The following is a 23,639-nucleotide window of genomic DNA, read 5'->3' as shown; positions in this document are numbered from 1 at the left end:
ATGCTTGAATCCATCAAGGTTACCGGTATGTATTTATTTCGTTTAATGTGCATTTTCAGAAAACGTTGTGTTAAAAATTCCTCATCTATTTGACAAATGTAATAGAACAAAGTATTTCAACAGTTCACTCTATATGACCAAGCTGTCAGCTCGCGCAGAACTCTGCGTTTATTTAACCTTATGCAAAGTGTTGGTCTTTTCTTCAATCATATTTAAACGAGTTCAGTGCTATATTGTATGCCCTGAATCTAAGGGTATTTAGGAGATTTTCAAAGTTGCCTCATTGTTTCGTCCATAGTCATGTCTATTTTTATTATCCTATATTATGCTATAGCAAAATGATCAAATTAATTTCTGTCAAATACATTACTTAAAAAAGGCCACTAACTGTTTGTTTACTCATTATAGTTGATCTTGTCAGTTGGCATTAACTGGTCCCAGAATAACTGAAATAGAGCAGTATGTCTTAAATGGCGTGGTTATGTACTGATTATGTTAACAGTCCTAGCCTTAGAATTCCCCTGTACATGTTTCGTAGTTGACGGCTTGACATGTTTTGGATGGTGATGTAAAATAGATGGACTCTCTTAGGTGTCAGAAATATACATCAGCTCAGTTTAGTTTTCAAATATTTCAATCTGCTGTTAAAAACCTCAGATTGACCATTCATTCTTGGGGGAACACAATCCATCACATCACGCCATACCATCTACAGTATATAAAAGGGAGAACCAGTATGATGCAATGACTTGGAAACATTCCATGGTCGTAGAAACAAATTGATGTGATGATTCATGACTCTTGAAGCTAATTTGTAAACATCAGCGTTTGAGAGCTCTCAACCCCCTTCATTGCACCCTCTTAAAAGTTTAGCCGTCTCTCTCTAAATGGACGTGGATTCAGCCTAAGTGTTCATTCAGCCTGTCTGGTGCCCGCGGAGGCTCAGCCATTAGTGTGCTGTGGATGTCACTCTCTTCCACCTCACTACGCGTGCCAAAGCGCAGCAGCGGAGCTGGCAGTGATGCCGCCCGTGGGCCCTCAGCACCGAGGCGTCCCATGCCCCTGATCTCGCTCCTATTCTCCTCTGCCCACTGACATCAGGATCACTTTATAATGACTAGCCCGTGTGATACACCTAGTTCCCAGTGAAGCAGGAGAAAGCTTACATCATACTCTCTGTAGCCTTGGCTAAATATAGACACATCCGCACCGTCACATCTGCACTGCTATAATAGGCGCCGTTTGAAGCCGAGTTTTTATGTATGTGTGTGTGTTTGTGTTTGGAGTGGGAAGCTGTTATTGTCTAGGACAGCGCATGAGAGCTGTGTGTAGCTTTGAAAAGCAAATGAGACGTGGGATGCTGTGGCCACAAAGAAACCCTCCTTCCCTCCCTCCCTCCATCTCTCTCTCTCTCCCCCCCTCACTTCATCCCGAGTGGGAAGCAGAACCGAGTGTGGGTCTCAGTTTGACAGCTTGTTTTTTAGAAAGAAACTGGCCCAAATATATTACTCCTGTTCCCTTCTCTCTCTCTCTCTCTCTCTCTCTCTCTCTCTCTCTCTCTCTCTCTCTCTCTCTCTCTCTCTCTCTCTCTCTCTCTCTCTCTCCGTGTTAGAGTAAGAGGATTAGTCTGTCCAAGTACAGATAGAACACGCACGCTCCTCCAGGAATGAATGGGCCTCACTTTGTTAAGCCACTGCTTAAAGTAAACATCTCACGTTACCCTCACGTCACCTCTCTCTCTCTTGCTCTCTCTCTTTCTTTGTTTCTCTATCTCTTCACTTTCTCGCTCCTTCCCTGTATCTCTCCCCCTCTCTTTTTCTCATGACTCATGACTCTCTCTCTCTCTCTCTCTCTCTGAAATTCAAATTCATATAGCTTTTTTGGCATGACCATTCATGTACAGTGAATGACAGGAGCATAGTGTCATATTACAAACAAAACAACAACAAGAATAAAAACTTTCTGTCTCTCTCTCTCTCTCTCCCTCCCTCCCTCTCTCTCCCTCTCTCTCTCACTCTCTCTTTCCCTCTCTTTTTCTCTCCCTCCCCTCTCTCCCCCTTCTCTCTATCGCTTTCTCTCTCTGTTAATCTCTCTCATTCTCCCTCTATGTCTCTCTCTCCTCTCTCCTCCCTCTCTCTCTCTCTCTCTAACTCTTTCTCTGTTTATCTCTCTCCCTCTCCTTCTCCCTCTCCCGCTCCCTCTCTCTCCCCCTGTCTGCCCCATAGAGCATCTCCACTGGCCAGAGGTGGAGCAGACTAAGAAGCATGTGTTGAGCCCAGCGGAGAAGCCCCTGAGCCCCAGCCAGCTGTGCCTGGAGCGGTGCCTGTCGTCCGGGGTGCTGAAGGACCTCTTCACCACGGGGACAAGCAGCTTCAACGTGCTGCTGCAGAGCGAGGCCGAGGAGCGCCAGAGCCCCAAACACTCCCCCTACCCCAGGCCCCGGAGGGCCGCCCGCTGCACCTCCATGTCCGGACAGGGGGTGGGGGTGCCGGGAATGGGGTTGGGGCGTAACGAGAAGAGCCGCACCTCCAGCACGGTAGGGTCCCTGATGCTGCCGACGCCGGAGGCCTGTGGAGACGCGCGTCAGAGCCAGGCCATCTTGTCCGCGGGGGCCCTCCAGGCGAGCGGCGGCGGCAGTGGCGGTGGCGGCCTCAGGCCCAGCCAGAGCATCACGGTGCTGGGTAGCACCATGGGCCTGGCCCCCCGGCCCAGCATCCAGACCCGCAAGAACGGCCTGGGCAACACCCCACGCACCACCAAGCTCCCCCTGCTGGCAAAGAGTGGCGGTGCGCGCGAGGGGGAGAACTCCATCAAGAGGCTGTGCATCCTGACGGCCATCAAGCCCACCAACGTGGAGAAGGAGAAGCTGAAGTTCTTCAAGTCCAACTACACCTACAACCCCCAGTTTGAGTACAGCAACCCTGTGTCCTCTCAGGTGCTGGACAAACACAACAACGCCTCCGACCGCTTCCTGACGCAGGTGAGACACACACACACACACACACGCACACACACACACATGCGCGCACACACACACACACAAAAACACATACACACGCACACACCCCACGCATGCACGCACACACGCACGCACGCAAGCATGCACGCACACACACACACACACAGTGCGTGGCCCCACTGGTATTGGATATCAGTGTCTTTGTTGTAGATTTGAACATCATTATCAACAAATATCACAATGACAAATGCATCTGTAGTTTATGATGAGACACAGGCATCTGTAGTGTATAATGAGAGACAGGCATCTGTAGTGTATAATGAGAGACGGGCATCTGTAGTGTATAATGAGAGACGGGCATCTGTAGTGTATATAAGAGACAGGCATCTGTAGTGTATAATGAGACACAGGCATCTGTAGTGTATAATGAGACACAGGCATCTGTAGTGTATAATGAGACACAGGCATCTGTAGTTTATAATGTATCAGATTGAATTGCAGCGCTGGAGGAGAGCTGGCCAGAACCTGCTGACAGAGTGCTCCTTGTCCTCCTGTCATTACAGTGAAGAGTTCCTTGACAGTTTTGTCACGGTGACACCATATATCCATGAGGTTATGAATATCACACATATCAGATACATGATACCACATTTACAGTCACCATCTGACCTGATGCCAGATAATATTGTAATATACCGTAAATCCTCAAATAAAGACCGGGATTCAATTAGAGGCCGGGCTTCAAATAGTAGCTGGGGCCGTGGTCGATATGGACAAATAAAGGCCAGGCCCCGAATACAGGCCAGGGGTAAAATAAGGTACCGGTAGTCTATTTTACTGTAGCCTACCAGCATCAGTCTTTCAGCACAAAGCATTTCATAAATACATGTTCTCCTCATGTTTAATGTTGTTGGCTAATTTCATGGGCTGTTTGCAATTAAAAAAAGAAATGTTTCAGTTTACTAGGCGGATTTGTTATTATACTGTTACTTGCCAAAACGATAGAAGACATTCCTCCAAAATACCTCTTTTTAATGATTTTGTTGCTGTTTCGTGATTTCCGTTAAGGAAAAATTGTTCTTCAGGCTACAAGAACTTTAAAGTTCCAGGTGTTGCGTCAAGTTACTTCAAGTAACAATGACTTTCCGCTACGTTAAATGATCGGACTACTTGCGGAATGATATGAAAGATGTAAATTTGAAGAACAAAACCCGTTGCCAATGACAGCGGCCATTAACTTTTCGCAATGGTGAATATCAAGAAATTACAGACCTGCAAACGTTTGGGTGCCCCATTCAAATCGACAGAACCTTTTGGAACATTATAAAGAGCCGTATAATAAGTAAGAAATAAAGGCCTGCCCCTAATACATGCCTGCCCCAATTTAAGGCCTGTTCGCTGTGCAGCCTAAGTAAATAAAAGACCCGTGCCACAATTTGAGGATTTACGGTAGATATTGTAAGTGTGAGACGATCCAGGCTGGCACTGATTAAAACAGCTGAACGCCTGACTGGCTACAACAGACTGCCCTGACCTCTGACCTCCACCTCTCTTCATACCCGATGGCCGATGCCAACTCTGGTAATCCCGTTGGCTTCAGTGAGAGCGCAATCCAGTCTGTGCCAACCTAAGTCTGTGCCAACTTAAGATCGTCTGATCTGCGTCTCATCTCATTTTCCTCCTCCTCCTCCTCCTCCTTGTCCTCCACCTGCCTTTCACCCTCACCCCTTGCTCTTTGCCAAGGCGAGGAACATGTCTCTGCTTTACCTGGGTACAGGTGGAGTGGATCGTTTCACTGGTGGAAGCCAGCTGGCCGGCAGGCAGGTTTGGAGAGCAAGCGCACAAGACACACGGGGCCCCAACCTCTGGGGGGGAAACACAGGAGAGGAGGCAGAGAGAAGACAAAGAAGATAGAGAGGAGGTAGAGAGGAGGCAGAGTTGAGGCAGAGAAGATAGAGAGGAGGCAGAGTTGAGGCAGAGAGGAGATAGACAGAGGCAGAGAGGTGACAGAGGGGAGGCAGAGAGGAGGCTGAGTTGAGTCAGAGAGAGGAGAGAGGAGACGGAGCGAGAAGAGAGGAGAAAGAGAGAGGCAGAGTTGAGGCAGAGAAGATAGAGAGGAGGCAGAGAGGAGGCAGAGAGGAGACAGAGAGGAGGCAGAGAGAGGCAGAGAGGAGGCTGAGTTGAGGCAGAGAGAGGCAGAGAGGAGACAGAGAGAGGCAAAGGAGACAGAGAGGAGGCAGAGAGGAGGCAGAGAGGAGACAGAGAGGAGGCAGAGTTGAGGCAGAGAGAGGCAGCGATGAGGCAGAGAGGTGACATAGGGAAGGCAGAGAGGAGGCTGAGTTGAGGCAGAGTTGAGGCAGAGAGAGGAGAGAGGAGACAGAGAGAGGAGAGAGGAGACAGAGAGAGGCAGAGTTGAGGCAGAGGAGACAGAGAGGAGACATAGAGGAGGCAGAGAGGAGACAGAGAGGAGGCAGAGAGAGGCAGAGTTGAGGCAGAGAGAGGCAGCGATGAGACAGAGAGAGACAGAGAGGAGACAGAGAGGAGGCAGAGAGGAGGCAGAGTTAAGGCAGAGAGGAGACCGAGAGGAGGCAGAGAGGAGGCAGAGTTGAGGCAGAGAGGTGACATAGGGAAGGCAGAGAGGAGGCTGAGTTGAGTCAGAGAGAGGAGACAGAGAGAGAAGAGAGGAGACAGAGAGAGGCAGAGTTGAGGCAGAGAAGATAGAGAGGAGGCAGAGAGGAGGCTGAGTTGAGGCAGAGAGGAGGCTGAGTTCAGGCAGAGAGAGGCAGCGATGAGGCAGAGAGGAGACAGAGAGAGGCAGAGGAGACAGAGAGGAGGCAGAGAGGAGGCAGAGTTGAGGCAGAGAGGAGACAGAGAGGAGGCAGAGTTGAGGCAGAGAGAGGCAGCGATGAGGCAGAGAGGTGACATAGGGAAGGCAGAGAGGAGGCAGAGTTGAGGCAGAGAGAGGCAGCGATGAGGCAGAGAGGAGACAGAGAGAGGCAGAGAGGAGGCTGAGTTGAGGCAGAGAGGTGACATAGGGAAGGCAGAGAGGAGGCTGAGTTGAGTCAGAGAGAGAAGAGAGGAGACAGAGAGGAGGCAGAGTTGAGGCAGAGAGAGGAGAGAGGAGACAGAGAGAGGCAGAGGAGACAGAGAGAGAAGATAGAGAGAGGCAGAGGAGACAGAGAGGAGGCAGAGTTGAGGCAGAGAGAGGCAGCGATGAGGCAGAGAGGAGACAGAGAGAGGCAAAGTTGAGGCAGAGAGGAGGCTAAGTTGAGGCAGAGAGGAGGCTGAGTTGAGGCAGAGAGGAGGCTGAGTTGAGGCAGAGAGGAGGCAGAGTTGAGGCAGAGAGAGGAGGCAGAGTTGAGGCAGAGAAGATAGAGAGGAGGCAGAGAGGAGACAGCGAGGAGATAGAGTTGAGGCAGAGAGGACACAGCGATGAGGCAGAGTTGAGGCAGAGAGAGGAGAGAGGAGACAGAGAGGAGATGGCAGTGGTGCTCAGATCCAGGGCTAAAGTGGAAAAACAAGAGCACTCACATATCCAGTCATTAGGCAGGCGTCCAGAGACCTGTGCTTGAGCAGAGCAGTGGGATCGATGGGTGTTTGCTAAACACAGTGGAGTGATGAGGTCAGCGACGCAGCCAGGACAGTTGAGCTGCTGGAGAGGTCAGAGGATGCTACACTATCATTACAGTTTAAGAGACCCGTTTGGTGTTCATTGTGTAAACAGAACTGGATAATCCGGGTTCAGAAAGAACAACCTTCACTCAGCGAGTGCACTTGGCGCCAACCCCAACCTTAGCTAAAGTTTGAACGGATTTATTTTCCTCTTTGAGCCTGAAGCTGCCCAGCTATGAAAGTGAATGGTTCATTTTGTAGTGAACTCACTAAACCCAGTGAGAAGGTTCTTCCTCGTTTGTCATTGACACCCACAGCTGTCACTCAAGAAACCGATCTGGGGCATCGCCGAACCTGTTTGCAAGCACTATATAACAACAAAGAACATTCAAACAACAAGCAAGAAAGCTAAGCAATCATTTCCATTCACTGATGTGTGTGTATGACCGTGATGTGTGTGTATGACCGTGACCTGTCCTGTGTGTATGACTGTGATGTGTGTGTATGACCGTGATGTGTGTGTATGACCGTGATGTGTGTGTATGACCGTGATCTGTGTGTATGACCGTGATCTGTGTGTATGATCTTTACAGAGAATCCAACACAAACTACAGACATGGTGGATGCACTCTAGACAGAACAGTTGGGTTGCTACGGTTCCCATTGTTCTGTTTACAGTTGGTGTGTCTTTGTTGGATCACTGTGGTGGAGAAGTGGTGGGCGTTCTCTTGGCTAGTTTCAGGTTGTCACCCACAGCGTCAGGGAAACACGAGAACATTGAACAAGAATCTTGGTAAAAGGATGCCAAGAGGTTTTCTTCCTCTCCTCTCCTCTCCTGTCCTCTCCTCCCCTCCTGTCTTATTTATATCCTCTCTCCTCCTCTCTTAACCCAGAGCCAGTTCTGAGAGAAGCCAGTGCTTAAGGGAAAGGATCTTCAGACACTTCTCAGAACACTTTCTCTAGCTGCTAGTTGAGTGATTTTGCCAGTGGAGTCCTGCAGTCCTACAGTGACATCACCTGCTTTAAAGCGGAGCGTCCTTGAAGGGGATGAGTTTCCATTGAGCAGGACCTCTGGAGGATCACCTGAAGCTAAATAAACCACCAGTCTCACGAGACGATCAAGAGCTGCTCGGAGCTCTGCTTATTTAGTCTCACCAAACTTACTGCAGTCAGATTATGGATCTTCTCTTTTGATGAATGACAAGAAAGATAATTGTGTGGAAATATGGAAGTTTTAAAAATGCATGCAATGTGGAAATACTAAGCACACGTTTGAAGGCATAGTCTTATCTCATTCTTTGTACTAAATCATTGAAGTTAGTTCCTGTAAAAGTCAATAGCTAAGCCTTAGCCTTCTGTAAATCTGACTGAGTGCTAGCCGGATGTCCATGTGAGCTTTGCGTAATGGCTCTATGTGGTGGGCCTGTCAGTGACTGTGGTAATGATCTGCGGTGGTCAGTATTGATTATACTGGACAGCTGAACACACAGAAGCCCCTAGGCCAGTAAGCCAGCATCTCACTGCACAGAGATAGCGACACATTCCGTGTTCCACATTGTATTCTGAAAACTACATTTCATCAGGATCTGTTGAAGTTACCTCAGTTCTAACAACTCCTGACACTTCCACACATTAATGGGGAGAGAAAGAGATAAGGAAGAGGTTTCATTCCCAATGAGCAAACGGCCCTTTTTTTTCCCAGTCTTCTTTTGACGGTGGATGTGATCCAGGGGTTAGCATAAGGATGGTTATAATGACGTGATAGCCTGCAGTGTAAAGTGTGTAATGTTACAGTGGGCGGACCAGGAGTGTAGGGAACTGGCTTAAGAGAAAAGCACAAACCGTCATGGTGCAGCAATATCACTGAGCACATGTAGATGTACACCACTCGAGAAAATTATATTTTATCACATGACCTGTAGAAATAGAATCCTTACAGTTTCAACATTTTCAACAACTTTGGTTGTAACCATTTTCACACACAAAGATATTTAAGACGTTTTTTTTTTTTTTACCTCATCTTGCACAATTGCTATGAGAATAAATAGAACTGAGGAGCTCATGATGTAATGGTGTGTTGTGACTTCTCCGTGTGTTGTGTATAGGCCTGGGTAAAAAAATCGCCTAAAAAGAATATTTCCTTACAACTTAAGAAAATTATCATTCAATCTAGGAGCAGATGGAACCGATTCGGATTGAATCGAATCGAATCGAATCGTGATTAATCGATTTAAAGCCTTCAGAATCGAAATCGGCCGTGATACCCAGCCCTAGTTGTGTAGGCGGTGCAATCAGGATGACTGAGGGGCTCATGATGTCACGGTGTGTTGTGCCTTCTCCGTGTGTTGTGCAGGCGTTGCGCTTCATGGAGCTCATGATGTCATGGTGTGATGTGCCTTCTTCTCTGTGTGTTGTGCAGGCGGTGCGCATCATGGAGCTGGCCCTGCAGAAGTATGGCAGCTATGAGAAGTTTGAACAGGCCACCGGGGGCACCCTACTCACCAAGAGCCGTATCTGGTACCAGGTCAAGAAGTACATGGAGAAGGAGGGCTGTTTGGGAGAGGTGAGACACAGCAGACACACACACCATATTACACACCATATTACACACGTCCTGGTGTATTTTAGTATATTACAGCTTAAACACATTTAACACACTTAAGTTCTTTACTAAAAGTGCCTTTCTATGAGAAGGAGGACTGCCTGGTAGAGGTGAGACACAGCAGACACACACACCATATTACACATGTCCTTTCTGCAGACACACACACCATATTACACACGTCCTGGTGTATTTTAGTATATTACAGCTTAAACACATTTAACTCACTTACATTTAACTTTACTAAAAGTGCTTTTCTATGAGAAGGAGGGCTGCCTGGTAGAGGTGAGACACAGCAGACACACACACCATATTACACACGTCCTTTCAGAGAGATTTAGGATTTACTTTTTAAATACTAAATATAGTAGTATATTTGAGTATATTACAGCATTTAACTCACTTAAGTTCTTTACTAAAAGTGCTTTTCTATGAGAAAGTGGGCTGCCTGGGTGAGGTTCACTTGTACTGTACTTTAACCTACGTATGTATTCAAAAGTAAAGCAGGTTTCTGTGTTCGTTCCCTATTGGATGGAGGTCTGTATGTACTGCAGTGCTGGGTGTTCACGTGCAGATGTAATGTGCCTTACAGGTAACTTCCCCCAGAGAGACACAGACTGTTTTGGAGTACAGCTGTGTGTGTGTGTGTGCGTGTGCGCGCGTGTGTGTGTGTGTGTGTGTGTGTGTGTGTGTGTGTGTGTGTGTGTGTGTGTGTGTGTGTGTGTGTCTGTGCAGCATCAACATCTGATTCAGTGTGTGTTTTTCCCGGAGCAGTCTGTGGCGAGTGACCTTGCTGTCCCCTGGGTTTGTGGGAAAATGTCTCAACAGATTATTCATCCGCTCAGCAGAACTGACACGGCCAATCAAGTCATGAGAAAATGCCCACAGACATCTAAAACCTTGCAAAATATCTGGTCCCCGAGGTCCTATCTCTAGCATGACTCAACAGTCACCCACTGTAGGGTGACAAACAGCAGGAGAAATATGCTGTCAGGACATTAAAAAGAGTTTGTTCTGGAACGTTCTGCAGACGCATGTGGCTCATAGGGACAGCCCTTTGATTTATGTAAGGGGAACATAATGCTTCTCTACTTTTTTTTATCTTTTTTTTTTTTTTCAAAACAACAATTAAACGAAATCGAGACTCACAAAAACACTTTTTCTCCTTAATGATGTACTGCTGTTGCTAATGGAATGAACACATGATGCGGACATAACTCAGAATAACAGGAACATGTTGGCCTATGAATCATTTGTCCGTGTGTTTGGATCTGTGAGTCTAGGGAGCCTCTGTGCCCACTGAAGCTGTGTGGGATTGTGTGTAGAACACATGTAGGGAATACGCAGAAGACCGCTCTGGAATTATTTAGACCTGAAGACATCTAATAAACTTTGAGGGCCTCTGGGTACTGTAGTTCACTAACCTGAAGACATCTAACAAACTGTGAGGCCCTCTGTGTACTGTAGTTCACTAACCTGAAGACATCTAACCAACTATGAGGACCTCTGGGTACTGTAGTTCACTAACCTGAAGACATCTAACCAACTGTGAGGCCCTCTGGTTACTGTAGTTCACTTACCTGTGCATTTGAGGCCAACCCCATGTCATTAAGCAGGTTCCCCTTTGCTGGAATAAAGTTAACATGTATTCATCTAGCAGCCATTATCCTCCACAGAGACTCACAGTGTAGTGTGGACATATGCCAGTCAGGTTGTGTCCTCCGCGGAATTCCTCGAGGTAAGGCACTGCTTGCTGAGCTAGGGCTCTGTTTGAGGCCCACACTGTTGATACGAAGGTTCCCATAGTGAAGGTGTGTGTGTGTGTGTGTGTGTGTGTGTGTGTGTGTGTGTGTGTGTGTGTGTGTGGTGTGTGGGTGTGTTTGTGTGTGCGTTTCCTCAGATCGTGGTGCACCTGACAGACGACCTGCTCTCCCGGGCCTCCATGACGGTTGTGAACAGCAGACCCACCCTCACCATTAACATGGCCACCGCACGAGAACACTGGCTGGAGGGCATGCTCAGACACGAGATAGGTAGGGTGTGTGTGTGTGTGTGTGTGTGTGAGAGATAGATAGGGGTGTGTGTTTGTATGTGTGTGTGTGAGATAGGGTTTGTGTGTATGTATGTGTGTGCAGCTGTATGCTTGTACGTGTGTGTTTGCATGCATGTGTATGTGCCTTACTGCTAGTAATTTGTACACAGAGGCTCTGAGTGGTTCTTGGTTAAGGAGTCAATGACAGTAATCAGTAGCTCTTTGTTGTGTGTGTGTGTGTCTGTGTGTGTTTGTTCTTGCTGATGAAGCTGTGTGTGTGTGTGTGTGTGTGTGTGTGTGTGTGTGTGTGTGTGTGTGTGAACACACACGTGTGTTTGAGACATATGATCCATCACTTGCTCTGATTGCTAAGAGATGCTGTGTTGTTTATCAGCGTGAGTTATGAGCCTCATCTATAATTGCTGACCTGATGAAGCTTCTCTGTTGTGTGGGAGCACTGAGATGCAGCCTAGCTGCAGGATGGAGTTACAATAGAGGCATAAGTCACCTGGGACAGAGTGATAGAGGGATAGAGAGATGGAGAGATGGAGAGATGGAAGGATGGAGAGATTGAAGGACAGAGGGATGGAGAGATGGAAGGACAGAGGGATGGAACAATAGAGAGACAGAGAGATAGAGGGATGGTAGGACAGAGTGATAGAGGGATAGAGAGATGGAAAGATGAAAGGATGGAGGGATGGAAGGATGGAGAGATTGAAGGACAGAGGCATGGAGAGATGGAAGGCCAGAGGGATGGAACGATAGAGAGATAGAGGGATGGAAGGACAGAGGGATGGAGAGATGGAAGGATAGAGAGATGGAAGGATAGAGAGACAGATGGAGAGGTAGAGAGATGGAGGGACAGATAGAGGGAGAGATGGAAGGATAGAGAGATGGAACGATAGAGAGACAGAGATGGAGAGGTAGAGAGATGGAGGGACAGATAGAGGGATGGAGAGATGGAAGGACAGAGGGATGGAAAGATAGAGAGACAGAGGGATGGATAGATGGAAGGACAGAGGGATGGAAGGATAGAGAGACAGAGATGGAGAGATGGAATGACAGAGAGATGGAGAGGTAGAAAGATGGAGGGACAGATAGAGAGATGGAGGGACGGAGAGATGGAAGGACAGAGGGATAGAGAGATGGAAGGATAGAGAGATGGAGAGATGGAAGGACAGAGAGATGGAGGGATGGAAGGACAGAGATGGAGAGATGGAAGGACAGAGGGATGCGGAGATGGAAGGATAGAGAGTCAGAGAGATGGAGAGGTAGAGAGATGTAAGGATGGAGAGACAGAGAGACGGAGTGAGGGAGAGACAGAGTGTTGGAGAGGTAGAGAGATAGGGGGACAGATAGAGAGACGTAAGGATGGGGAGACAGAGAGACAGAGTGAGGGAGAGACAGAGAGATGGAGTGATGGACAGATGGACCTGTGTGTGCCTGATGGATGGCAGCACTCAGCACAGGCCGTCAGATTAAAGGCAGCGGGCACTCCAGAGCACTCAGTAATTAAAGGCAATCCTCACTCATCACTGACTGCTTCCACTGGCCTGATTTACTCTTCTCCATTTCACTCTGTGTGTGTGTATATGTGTGTGTGTGTGTGTGAGTGATTTTGTGTGTGTGTCTGTGAGTGAGTATGTGCTGAATGAGCTCTCCAGTGTGTGTGTGTGTGTGTGTGTGTGTGTGTGTGTGTGTGTGTGTGTGTGTGTGTGTGTGTGTGTGTGTGTGTGTGTGTGTGTGTGTGTGAGTGAGTGTGTGAATGTGTGAGTGTGTGTGTGTGTGTGTGTGTGTGTGTGTGTGTGTGTGTGTGAGTGTGTTAGTGAATGCTGAATGAGCTCTCTGTGTGTGAGTGAGTGACTGAGTGACTGAGTGAGTGAGTGAGTGAGTAAGTGTGTGTGTGTGTGTGTGTATGAGTGTGTGAGTGAGTGTGAGTAAGGGTGTGTGTGTGTGTGTGTGTGTGTGTGTGTGTGTGTGTGTGTGTGTGTATGAGTGTGTGAGTGAGTGTGAGTAAGGGTGTGTGTGTGTGTGTGTGTGTGTGTGTGTGTGTGTGTGTGTGTGTGTGTGTGTGAGTGAGTGTGTGAATGTGTGAGTGTGTGTGTGTGTGTGTGTGTGTGTGTGTGAGTGAGTGTGTGAGTGTGAGTGAGTGAGTGTGAGTGAGTGTGTGTGTGAGTGTGTGAGTGAATGCTGAATGAGCTCTCTGTGTGTGAGTGAGTGAGTGAGTGAGTGAGTGAGTGAGTAAGTGTGTGTGTGTGTGTGAGTGTGAGTGAGTGTGTGCGTGAGTGTGTGAGTGAATGCTGAATGAGCTCTCTGTGTGTGTGTGAGTGAGTGAGTGAGTGAGTGAGTGAGTGAGTGAGTGAGTGAGTGAGTGAGTGAGTGAGTAAGTGTGTGTGTGTGTGTATGAGTGTGTGAGTGAGTGCGAGTAAGGGTGTGTGTGTGTGTGTGTGTGTGTGTGTGTGTGTGTGTGTGTGTGTGTGTGTGTGTGTGTGTGTGAGTGTGAGTGTGTGTGAGTGAATGCTGAATAAGCTCTGGGTTTTTTTCCTATCTCAGGCGATTAATGAACAACTGAATGCTGAGTGTGGAACAGCTCCATGCTGACACAGGTTCAGGGCTGTGAGCTAAGCTAACTCCCAGTGGGGCATGATGTGTGGAGTTACACAACTGAGCTTTTTACTCTTTAAAGTCAGGTGTTCAAATCTCATGTCGTGATTATGTGCGACGTGTCATGTCGCTGTCGCCTGACCTATGCCCAGTGATGGGCAAGCTACTTGATATTTGTAGTGAGCTAAGCCATCAGCTACTCTACAATAAATTCAGCTTCACTACACAGAAGCTACCACTCATAAAAAGAGTTGCCACCTAAGTTACATACACCTGTCAAAAGTAGTTTGATACATTAGAAGCTACTTTCAGTTAAACAAACTGCATGCCAAGTCAATGCAATTTTAGTGATCAACACAACTGTCAGTCAGATAAAAACGGTTGAATGGATGAAATTCAATCACTTGAACGTGTGTTCGTATGTTTGTGTTGGATGTCATTGACGTTGACAGGAACTTTTTCTTTGGATTACAAAGAAGGCATCTGAAAACATATTTAGTTTCACTCGTCTCGTATAAAGTGACGTACTTTTGAAGGTATGGCTGTTGAGTTAGGCATTCAAACGCAGATGAAAACAAATGAATGCAGAAGACCTCGTCTACCTTCATCTTTCGTCTATTTCGTGCATTTTCGCAATTCGACTCCCTGAGCAGACAGCACGGACTTTTCACTTTTTAACTTTCATCATCTTCAGCTGTATCTAAATATCAACAGCATTCTAGTTATCGGTTGTCTAGAATCTGCATGCAAACTACCAATTTAAAATTAGGGGAGAATTCATTTTAAATGTATGAGCAGCGTCTGGTGTACTTGTAATGACGATATCTATCTATCTATTTTCACTCGTCTCGACTAAAGTGACGTACTGCTTCATTTTTGTGTTTGATGGCTGCAGGGAAGCCTGTTATGAATGAACATTAGAAAGGTCCAGGATAAGCTTTCGAGGACGCTACTGCGCTACTTGATCAATAAAAGAGCTTAGCTACTGAAAAGTTACTTGGTTTTGTAAATAGAGACGTTACTGCCAAGCTACTTACAAATGTAGTTAAGCTAGTAGCGTCGCTACAAGTAGTGACGCTATTGCCCATCACTGCCTATGCCCCGCCCCTGACCTATGCCCCGCCCCTGTCCAGGAACACACTACTTCCGGGGCATCAACAACAGCCAGCAGCCCTGGGGAAGCAGCAGCGGCCGCAGGAAGCACAACCTTCGACCTTTGAACCCCACGGAGGAGGGCCTGGCCAGCATCCACAGCGTGTTGTTCCGGAAGGATCCGACGCTGTGGCGCGCGGCGCTGCTGTACTACACGGTGCACCAGGCCAGCCGCATGCCCTTCGCCCAGCTGTTCCAGGACCTGGGCCGCTTCGTGCACGACCCCAACACACGCTGGGACTACTGTGTGCGCGCCAAGAGAGGACAGACCGATACCTCGCAGCCAGGTGAGCAGAGCTTAGTACAACAACACAGCGGGCCCTATCTTGCCGATCAGAAACGCAAGTAGGACGGCGCCAAGCGCAAGTAGCTGTGTGGGCGGCTCTATGGCGCAGTTGCTATTTTAACGGCGGAAAAAACACACTTGCGTCCAGCGCAAGTGTCAAAAGGGTTGGTCCAAAGGAGGTTACTCAGCCATAGGTGTGGTTTGGGCGTAATATGCAATAAACCAATCGGAGCGTCATTTCACATTCCCTTTAAGAGCGAGAAGCGCATAGTCCATAGCGGCTTGTTATTTTGATGGCGGAATTACCTGGTGGAAGACCGGAGAAGTTCACAGCCGAGGAGACCGACGTGAGATTTACACCAATTTTTTGGCAAGCCATATATAATTACAAGGAAAATAAAGTATTTACCACTTGAGGAAATCATTGTGAAATCCATATCCAAGATATTTTAAAAATAAGCATACATGTAGCCTACACATTGACCCAAATGATTCAGGTTAATTGAAGCTGCGTGACATTTGATTTATTGTATGGCTTTGTAAAAAGCCGGGAGATAGATATATATGGGGATGCGAGAAACCCTCCAAAAGTCAAGCAAGCATGTCAAGATATTGCCGTGATTGTTTCTGCAACGGGGCACCCGAAAACGTTGCCGAAAACGCTATAATGACGTCCGGAGACGTGGGACATCCAAGCTGGAAGGTAACACACGTTCTCGTGCCTTCACGGGAGGTGGATCTGCCTCGACCCAGGATCTGACGGCAGCAGAGGACATCGCCACGTCTACCCTCACGCCTGAAAGCGTGCAGGGATTTGGGGGCATGGAAATCGGCACCCAAGCCAGTGCACCAGCTGACCAAACCCAAGGTACATAAATAAAGTCCACATACACAGAGATGAGTTTACAAGATTTATAATAATACTGGCATTAAATAAATGCAACAAAGCCATACAATAAATCAAATGTCACGCAGCTTCAATTAACCTGAATCATTTGGGTCAATTGTGTACGCTAGATGTATGCCTAGTTTTTAAATGTCTTGGATACGGATATCAAAATGATTTCCTCATGTGGTAAATACTTTATTTTCCTTGTAATTATATATGGCTTGCCAAACAATTGGTGTAAATCTCTCGTGAAGACGACAGAAGTAAAGTGTAGCCTACAGGTCCTATACTGTGCGGGCAAGCACATGCGCCCTTAAAATAGCGTTCTGAATACGCGTTACAGACTTTAGACATTGCGCCTCACATTAGACCAGCTTTTTTTTGGTCAATGGCGCACGGCGCACGGCGTTGTTTTGAAACTGCAAAATACCACTTGCGCCAGAGAAACGCCTTCTCTGTTCCGCCCCCGCCCATGTCGACGCAAGTTCATTTCGAAGCGCGCCTCTGGAGGGAAAATCGCGCTGTGCGCCGGGTGCAAGATAGGAATGATACATGCGTCGGTGACAATGTCAATTGCGCTGGGTGCAAGATAGGGCCCAACAACAGCAGCAGCATAACAACAACAACAACACAACAGCAGCATAACAACAACAACATAACAACAACACAACATTATTAATAATAACAACATCATAATATAACAAGAACAACAAAACCCAAAAGTGACAAAAGATACAATAAGATCAAATATGTTTTGCTAGAAAAATGCTGCCATAGGGCTTTTCTATTAGGAGGTGTACTGCTAACTCAGAGTCAACTGGCCTTGACCACACACACACACACACACACACACACTAGGAGATGTACTGCCTACTAAGAGTGAACTGGCCCTGACCACACACACACACACACACACACACACTAGGAGATGTACTGCCTACTAAGAGTGAACTGGCCCTGACCACACACACACACACAAACACACTAGGAGATGTACTGCTTACTCAGAGTGAACTGGCCCTGGGCTGGAACTGGCCCTAATCCACGTGTGCCTGGACTACTGCTCAAATAACACTGCAGCAATGTTAACTGCATGAAACTGCTCAACATCAGACATCAAATAGTACAAGTATGATCATCATCTTAAGGCACTTTCCTGGCTCTACACACACATGCACACAGACACACACACACACACACACACACACACACACACACACACACACACACACACACACACGTATCATATTCCATCAAATATCATGCCTCATAGCACAGTGTAATAAAACACATCACAATAGGCTGGGCACTAACTGCTTGATATCTTATAACTCTTTAATATCCAAAAACCCTCCACCTCATAAATAACTATGAGTGCAACCGAGAGACCATGATCTGCCCTGTGATATAACACACTTCCATGCCAGTGACTTCCTCCTGACCCCACACACACACACACACACACACGCACGCAGATTAACACATGCACTTACACACGCATACAAACACACAAACACATACACACACGCATACACACACACACACACACACAATCACGCAGACTAACTCATGCACATTCTCATACACACGCACACACACAAACACGCATGCATGCACACACATGCATGCACGCACACATACATACGCATGCGCGAACACATACACACACACACAGACAAACACGCATGCACACACACAGACAAACACACACACACAAACACCAGGTGAAATTACATTATGGAGGCTGGCCAGGAGACAGCTGTGTGTACAGTAGGTGTAACAATTTCCTCCTCTGTTCTACTCTGGTCTCTTTTCCTCTCCCCTCCTTTCTTCTCTCCTTTCCCCTCCTCTCCTCTTCCCCTCTCCTCTCCTCTCCCCTCCACTCCACTTCTCACCACTCCTCCTCCCCTCTCCTCTCTTTTCCTCTCTCCTCCTCTCCTCTTCTCTTCTCTTCTCCTCTCCTCTCCTCTCCTCTCCTCCCCTCTCCTCTCCTCTCCTCTCCTCTCCTCTCCTCTCCTCTCCTCTCCTCTCCTCTCCTCTCCTCTCCTCTCCTCTCCTCTCCTCTCCTCTCCTCTCCACTCCACTCCTCTCCTCTCCTCTCCTCTCCTCTCCTCTCCTCTCCTCTCCTCTCCTCTCCTCTCCTCTTCCTCCTCTCAGGCTGCTTCAGTAAGGACCAAGTGTACCTGGACGGCATCCTGAAGATCCTCCGGCACCGGGAGAAGATAGACTTTCCTCTGCTGATGGCACTGGGGAAGGTGAGTGTGCAGCTAGAGCCCCCTGGTGACAGGGAAGGGGATCAGTCTTTATCCATGTGATTTGTGGTGCCCAGAGTGTCCCATTTCAATACCCAATGATCCATATCTGTGGTGGCATCATCGCTTCAAGTGTTTGTAACCCGTTTCTGCTAAAGCCTATTAATGTGGCGTGTGAAAGGCATGTTATGTAATCATAGAGTGACGCTCGCACTCACTCAAGCCATCACAGAGTGACATTCACACTCACTCAAGTCATCACAGAGTGCAACTGCTTCTCTGTACTGTGTGTGAACTCAACCATCACTGCTTCTCTGTAGTGTGTGTGAACCTCAAACCCATCACTGCTTCTCTGTGGTGTGTGTGAACCTCAAACCCATCACTGCTTCTCTGTGGTGTGTGTGAACCTCAAACCCATCACTGCTTCTCTGTCGTGTGTGTGAACCTCAAACCCATCACTGCTTCTCTGTCGTGTGTGTGAACCTCAAACCCATCACTGCTTCTCTGTGGTGTGTGTGTGAACTCAAACCATCACTGCTTCTCTGCTGTGTGTGTGAACCTCAAAGCCATCACTGCTTCTCTGTAGTGTGTGTGAACTCAAAGCCATCACTGCTTCTCTGTCCTGTGTGTGAACTCAAAGCCATCACTGCTTCTCTGTAGTGTGTGTGAACTTAAAGCCATCGGTGCGATGCACACTTACCCTATCAGTGGCTGAGTACCTAAGAGATCTGAAGATGAGCTCATGGCAGACCCACTCTCTCAGTTGTAATGTAATGTTCTTTCACTAGTTAAACTCTTACTGATTTGGTGAATCGGATGTTAAAAGTGATATCCATGTTATATATATATATATATATATATATATACAGTGGGGAAAATAAGTATTTGAACCCCTGCTGACTTCGCAAGTTTGGCCACTTGCAAAGAAATGTGTGATCTAGAATTTTAATGGTAGGTGTATTTTAACAGTGAGAAACAGAATATCAACAAAAAAATCCAGAAAACTGCATTTTATAAGATTTATGACTTTATTTGCATTTGATGCAAAAAATAAGTATTTTAACCCCCAAGCAAACAGCAAGAATTCTTGCTCCCAATGGCCAGTTATGTGCCCAAAAAGCACACAGATTAGTCCTCATTAGGTCTAACAAGGTATACCTGATCTCAACTGGTGACCTGTATAAAAGAAACCTGTCCAAAGAATCATACTTCACACCTTCAACCTCACCACCATGGGCACGACCAAAGAGCTGTCCAAGGACGTCAGAGATAAGATTGTAGACCTGCACAAGGCTGGAATGGGCTACAAAACCACCGGCAAGCAGCTTGGTGAGAAGCAGATAACTATTGGTGCGATTATTCATAAATGGATGCAACACCAAACAACTGTCACCCGCTCTAGGTCTGGGGCTCCATGCAAGATATCCCCTCATGCGGAATCAGTGATCATTCGAAAGGTGCAGAATAACCCCAGAACTACACAGGGGGAGCTTGTGAATGATCTCAAGGCAGCTGGGACCAGAGTCACCAAGAAAACCATTGGCAACACACCACGCCGTAATTTTTTGAAGTACTGCAGCACTCGCAAGGTCCCCCTGCTCAAGGAAGCGCATGTACAGGGCCATCTGAAGTTTACCATTGCATACTTGAATGATTCTAGGGAGGATTGGGAGACAGAATGTGGTCAGATGATACCAAAATCAAGCTCTTTGGCATCAACTCGACTTGCCGTGTTTGACAGGGGGGGGAATGCTGAATATGACCCCAGGAGTACATCATACCCACCATCAAGCATGGAGGTGGAAACATTATGCTTTGGGGCTTGTAGAACCTGATAATGTAATAATTTCCTGATAACGTAATAACCCTGATAATGTAATAAAAAATCCCTCATAAGTCCCTAAAAGATGTAATAAAACCTGATAATGTAATAATATCCCAATAATGTAATAAAGTGCATTTCCCAATAATGTAACAATCGCCATACCAATAATGTAATAAAATGTTACATTAATTGGAAGTTATTACATTATCAGGTTAGCCTCAATTTTGCAGAACCTGATAATGTAATAAAATCCTGATATTGTAAAAACTTTGGTCAGTGCTGAAATGTTGGGACACCAGTTATTCAGACCAAGTAGTGATGCTGTGTAGACAACCACCCACTATTGTTTTGCTCATATTTTGATCCCAATGGTATAGGCCTTTAGCCTCGCAAGCCAAACCTGTACAGCAAGAAGCTGAGGAAAGTAGAGGAAATGCATGTTGCATGATGTTTTGCAGTATATAGTGTAATTTTTAAGGGACATTGCCACACAAAATCAAAAGAGAATTTGATATAAATCAAATAGCGAAATGTCAGCTATTGATGATCAATGAGGACTTAGAAACTCAATGTTCTATGTGCCCATTAGCTGCCGGTCTATAACATACCAAAATGTTCTTATTTTTTCTCTATTAGTTGATTACCACTGAATATCCCTTTCACCATTGTAAAAATTGTGCATTCGCAATCATATAAAATATATACTGTATCTGCTAATAGTGAAGCAGCAGGTCTCTGGACAGCTTCACTGTTTGGACCTCTGAAACTGGAGACCTGATGCTACAGCACCAACCAAAGTTATTACAATATCAGGTGATTATTACATTATCAGGTTCTGCAAAATTATTGGGAAATGCACTTTATTACATTATCGGGGTATTATTACATTATCAGGTTTTATTACATGTTTTAGGGACTTATGAAGGAATTTGTATTACATTATCGGGAGTTATTACATTATCGGGAAATTATTACATTATCAGGTTCTACAGGGCTGTTTCTCTGCCAAGGGTACAGGACGACTCCACCGCATCAAGGGGACTATGTATGGGGCCATGTAAAGTGGAATATTGGGCTTGAACCTCATTCCCTCATTCCCTCCCATTGAAAACACAACCTTAAAGATTTGGAGAGGATCTGGAAAGAGGAGTGGACCAAAATCCCTCCTGAGATGTTTGTAAACCTGGTGACTAACTACAAGAAACGTCTGACGTCTGTGCTTGCCAATAAGGGTTATTCCACCAAGTACTAAGTCTTTTTTGTCATTCAGTTTTGGGGGTTCAAATACTTATTTTTTGCATCAAATGCAAATAAAGTCATAAATGTTATAAAATGCATTTTTCTGGATTTTTTTGTTGATATTCTGTTTCTCACTGTTAATATACACCTACCATTACAATTATAGATCACACATTTCTTTGCAAGTGGCCAAACTTGTGAAATCGCAAGGGGTTCAAATACTTATTTTCCCCACTGTATATACAGTACTGTGCAAAAGTTTTAGGCAGGTGTGAAAAAATGCTATGAACTAAGAATGCTTTGAAAAATGTAAACAATAAATGTTTATTTTTTATCCATTTACATGGTAAGACTGAGCACAGCAACAAGACACAACGTAGTTATACTGCATCAGCAGGGTCTCTCCCAGACAAAGATTTCAAAGCAGACAGGGGTTTCAAAATGTGCAGTTCAAGCTCTTTTGAAGAAGACGTTGAGGATCGTAGACGCAGTGGTCAGCCAAGGAAACTTAATGCAGCTGATGAAAAACACATCAAGCTTATTTACCTTCGAAATCGGAAGATTTCAAGCAATGGCATCAGCTCAGAACTGGCAGAAACCAGTGGTACCCAGGTACAGACATTTACTGTCCGGGGAAGTCTGGCCAGAAGTGGTCTTCATGGAAGAGTTGCAGCCAAAAAGCTCTACCCCGACAAGGAAACAAGGCCAAGTGACTGAACTAAGCACGAAAACATAGAAACTGGGGTGCAGAAACATGGCAGAAGGTGCTCTGGACTGATGAGTCAAAATTAGAAATATTTGGCTGTAGAAGAAGGCAGTTTGTTCGCCGAAGGGCTGGAGAGAGGTACAATAATGAGAGTCTGCAGGCAACAGTGAAGCATGGTAGAGGTTCCTTTCCAGTTTGGGGCTGCATTTCTGCAAGTGGAGTTGGAGATTTGGTCAGGATGAATGGTGTCCTCAATGCTGAGAAATACAGGCAGATACTAATCCATCATGCAATACCATCAGGGAGGCGTATGATTGGCACCAAATGTATTCTGCAGCAGGAACATAACCCCAAACATACAGCCAATGTCATTAACAACTATCTTCAGCTTAAAAAGTCCTGCAAGTGATGGTATGACCCCCACAGAGCCCTGATCTCTACATCATCGAGTCTGTCTGGGTTTACATGAAGAGACAGAATAATTGTAGGAAGCCTACATCCACAGAAGATCTGTGGTTAGTTCTCCAAGATGTTTGGAACAATTTACCAGCCGAGTTCCTTCAAAAACTGTGCGCAAGTGTATCTGGAAGAATTGATGCTATTTTGAAGGCAAAGGGTGGTCACACCAAATATTGATTTAATTTAGAATTTTCTTCTGTTCCTTCACTGCATTTTGTTAATTTATGAAGAATTGATGAAAATAAACTGTTAACACTTCCATTTTTGAAAGCATTCTTAGTTTACAGCATTTTTTCACACCTGCCTAAAACTTTTGCACAGTACTGTATATATATATATTATAGATATTTCAGTCAGGAGTTTGTGTAGTCTGATAGCTGTTTGAGGTCATCATGAACCCCCCCTCCCCAGGAGGAAATGAGAATCTGCCACTGTGCATAAGGAAGTGAAGTGTGACACAATAAGGCCTGCGGCCTGTGCAGCAGATGGTGATCTTGGAAGCACGCGTAACACAACAAGACTTTAATGTTTTAAATGAGAGACCACATGGAGCTCAATGTGAAGGCATGGGGGGGGGCTACTTCTCCTAGACAATCAGAGCATGAATCTTTTAATCATTATGGACTCAGATGGTAACCTTGCAAGCCTCGCCTGTGTGTGTGTGTGGGTGTGCATCTGTGTGTGTGTGTGTGTGTGTGTGTGTGTTTTCATGTGTGTGTGTGTGTGTATTCATGTGTGTGTGTGTGTATTCATGTGTGTGTGTGTGTGTGTGTGTGTGTGTATTCATGTGTGTGTCTGTGTGTGTGTGTGTGTGTGTGTGTGTGTGTGTGTGTGTGTGTGTGTAGGTGTCGTTCGAGGACATAGAGAGGCTCCGCGGCCAGGCTGTGATGGAGCACGTGCGTATACCTCACTTCCTGCAGGACGAGGCGCGCTACAACGAGCAGCTCCTCAAGATCATGGAGGTCAACCAGCTGACCGACGACGAGCTCAGGGCCCTCATCTGAGCGCGCTCAGAACCACCC

The 23,639-nt window shown here is 46.4% G+C and overlaps 1 protein-coding gene across 2 annotated transcripts; it reads left to right on the top strand.

Moving 5' to 3' along the window:
* matcap2 (microtubule associated tyrosine carboxypeptidase 2) lies at positions 1 to 23,621 on the top strand (the record flags this gene model as incomplete). 2 transcript variants are annotated; one of them, XM_080858886.1, is made up of 8 exons in its annotated part: positions 1 to 25; positions 2,226 to 2,479; positions 2,609 to 2,980; positions 8,991 to 9,134; positions 11,074 to 11,206; positions 14,943 to 15,248; positions 18,294 to 18,391; positions 23,463 to 23,621. In XM_080858886.1, 8 exons carry the CDS (start codon positions 1 to 3, stop codon positions 23,619 to 23,621), a joined length of 1,491 nt encoding a protein of 496 aa, XP_080715012.1. The 2 variants fall into 2 exon arrangements, with proteins under 2 accessions (XP_080715012.1, XP_080715011.1); XM_080858885.1 differs by having other exon boundaries at positions 2,226 to 2,980.
* Positions 23,622 to 23,639: the final 18 nt, after the last annotated feature.

This window comes from Sprattus sprattus (assembly GCF_963457725.1).
Source record: "Sprattus sprattus genome assembly, chromosome: 20".
NCBI lineage: Eukaryota > Metazoa > Chordata > Actinopteri > Clupeiformes > Clupeidae > Sprattus > Sprattus sprattus.
This window is presented reverse-complemented; position numbering and strand designations above follow the sequence as displayed.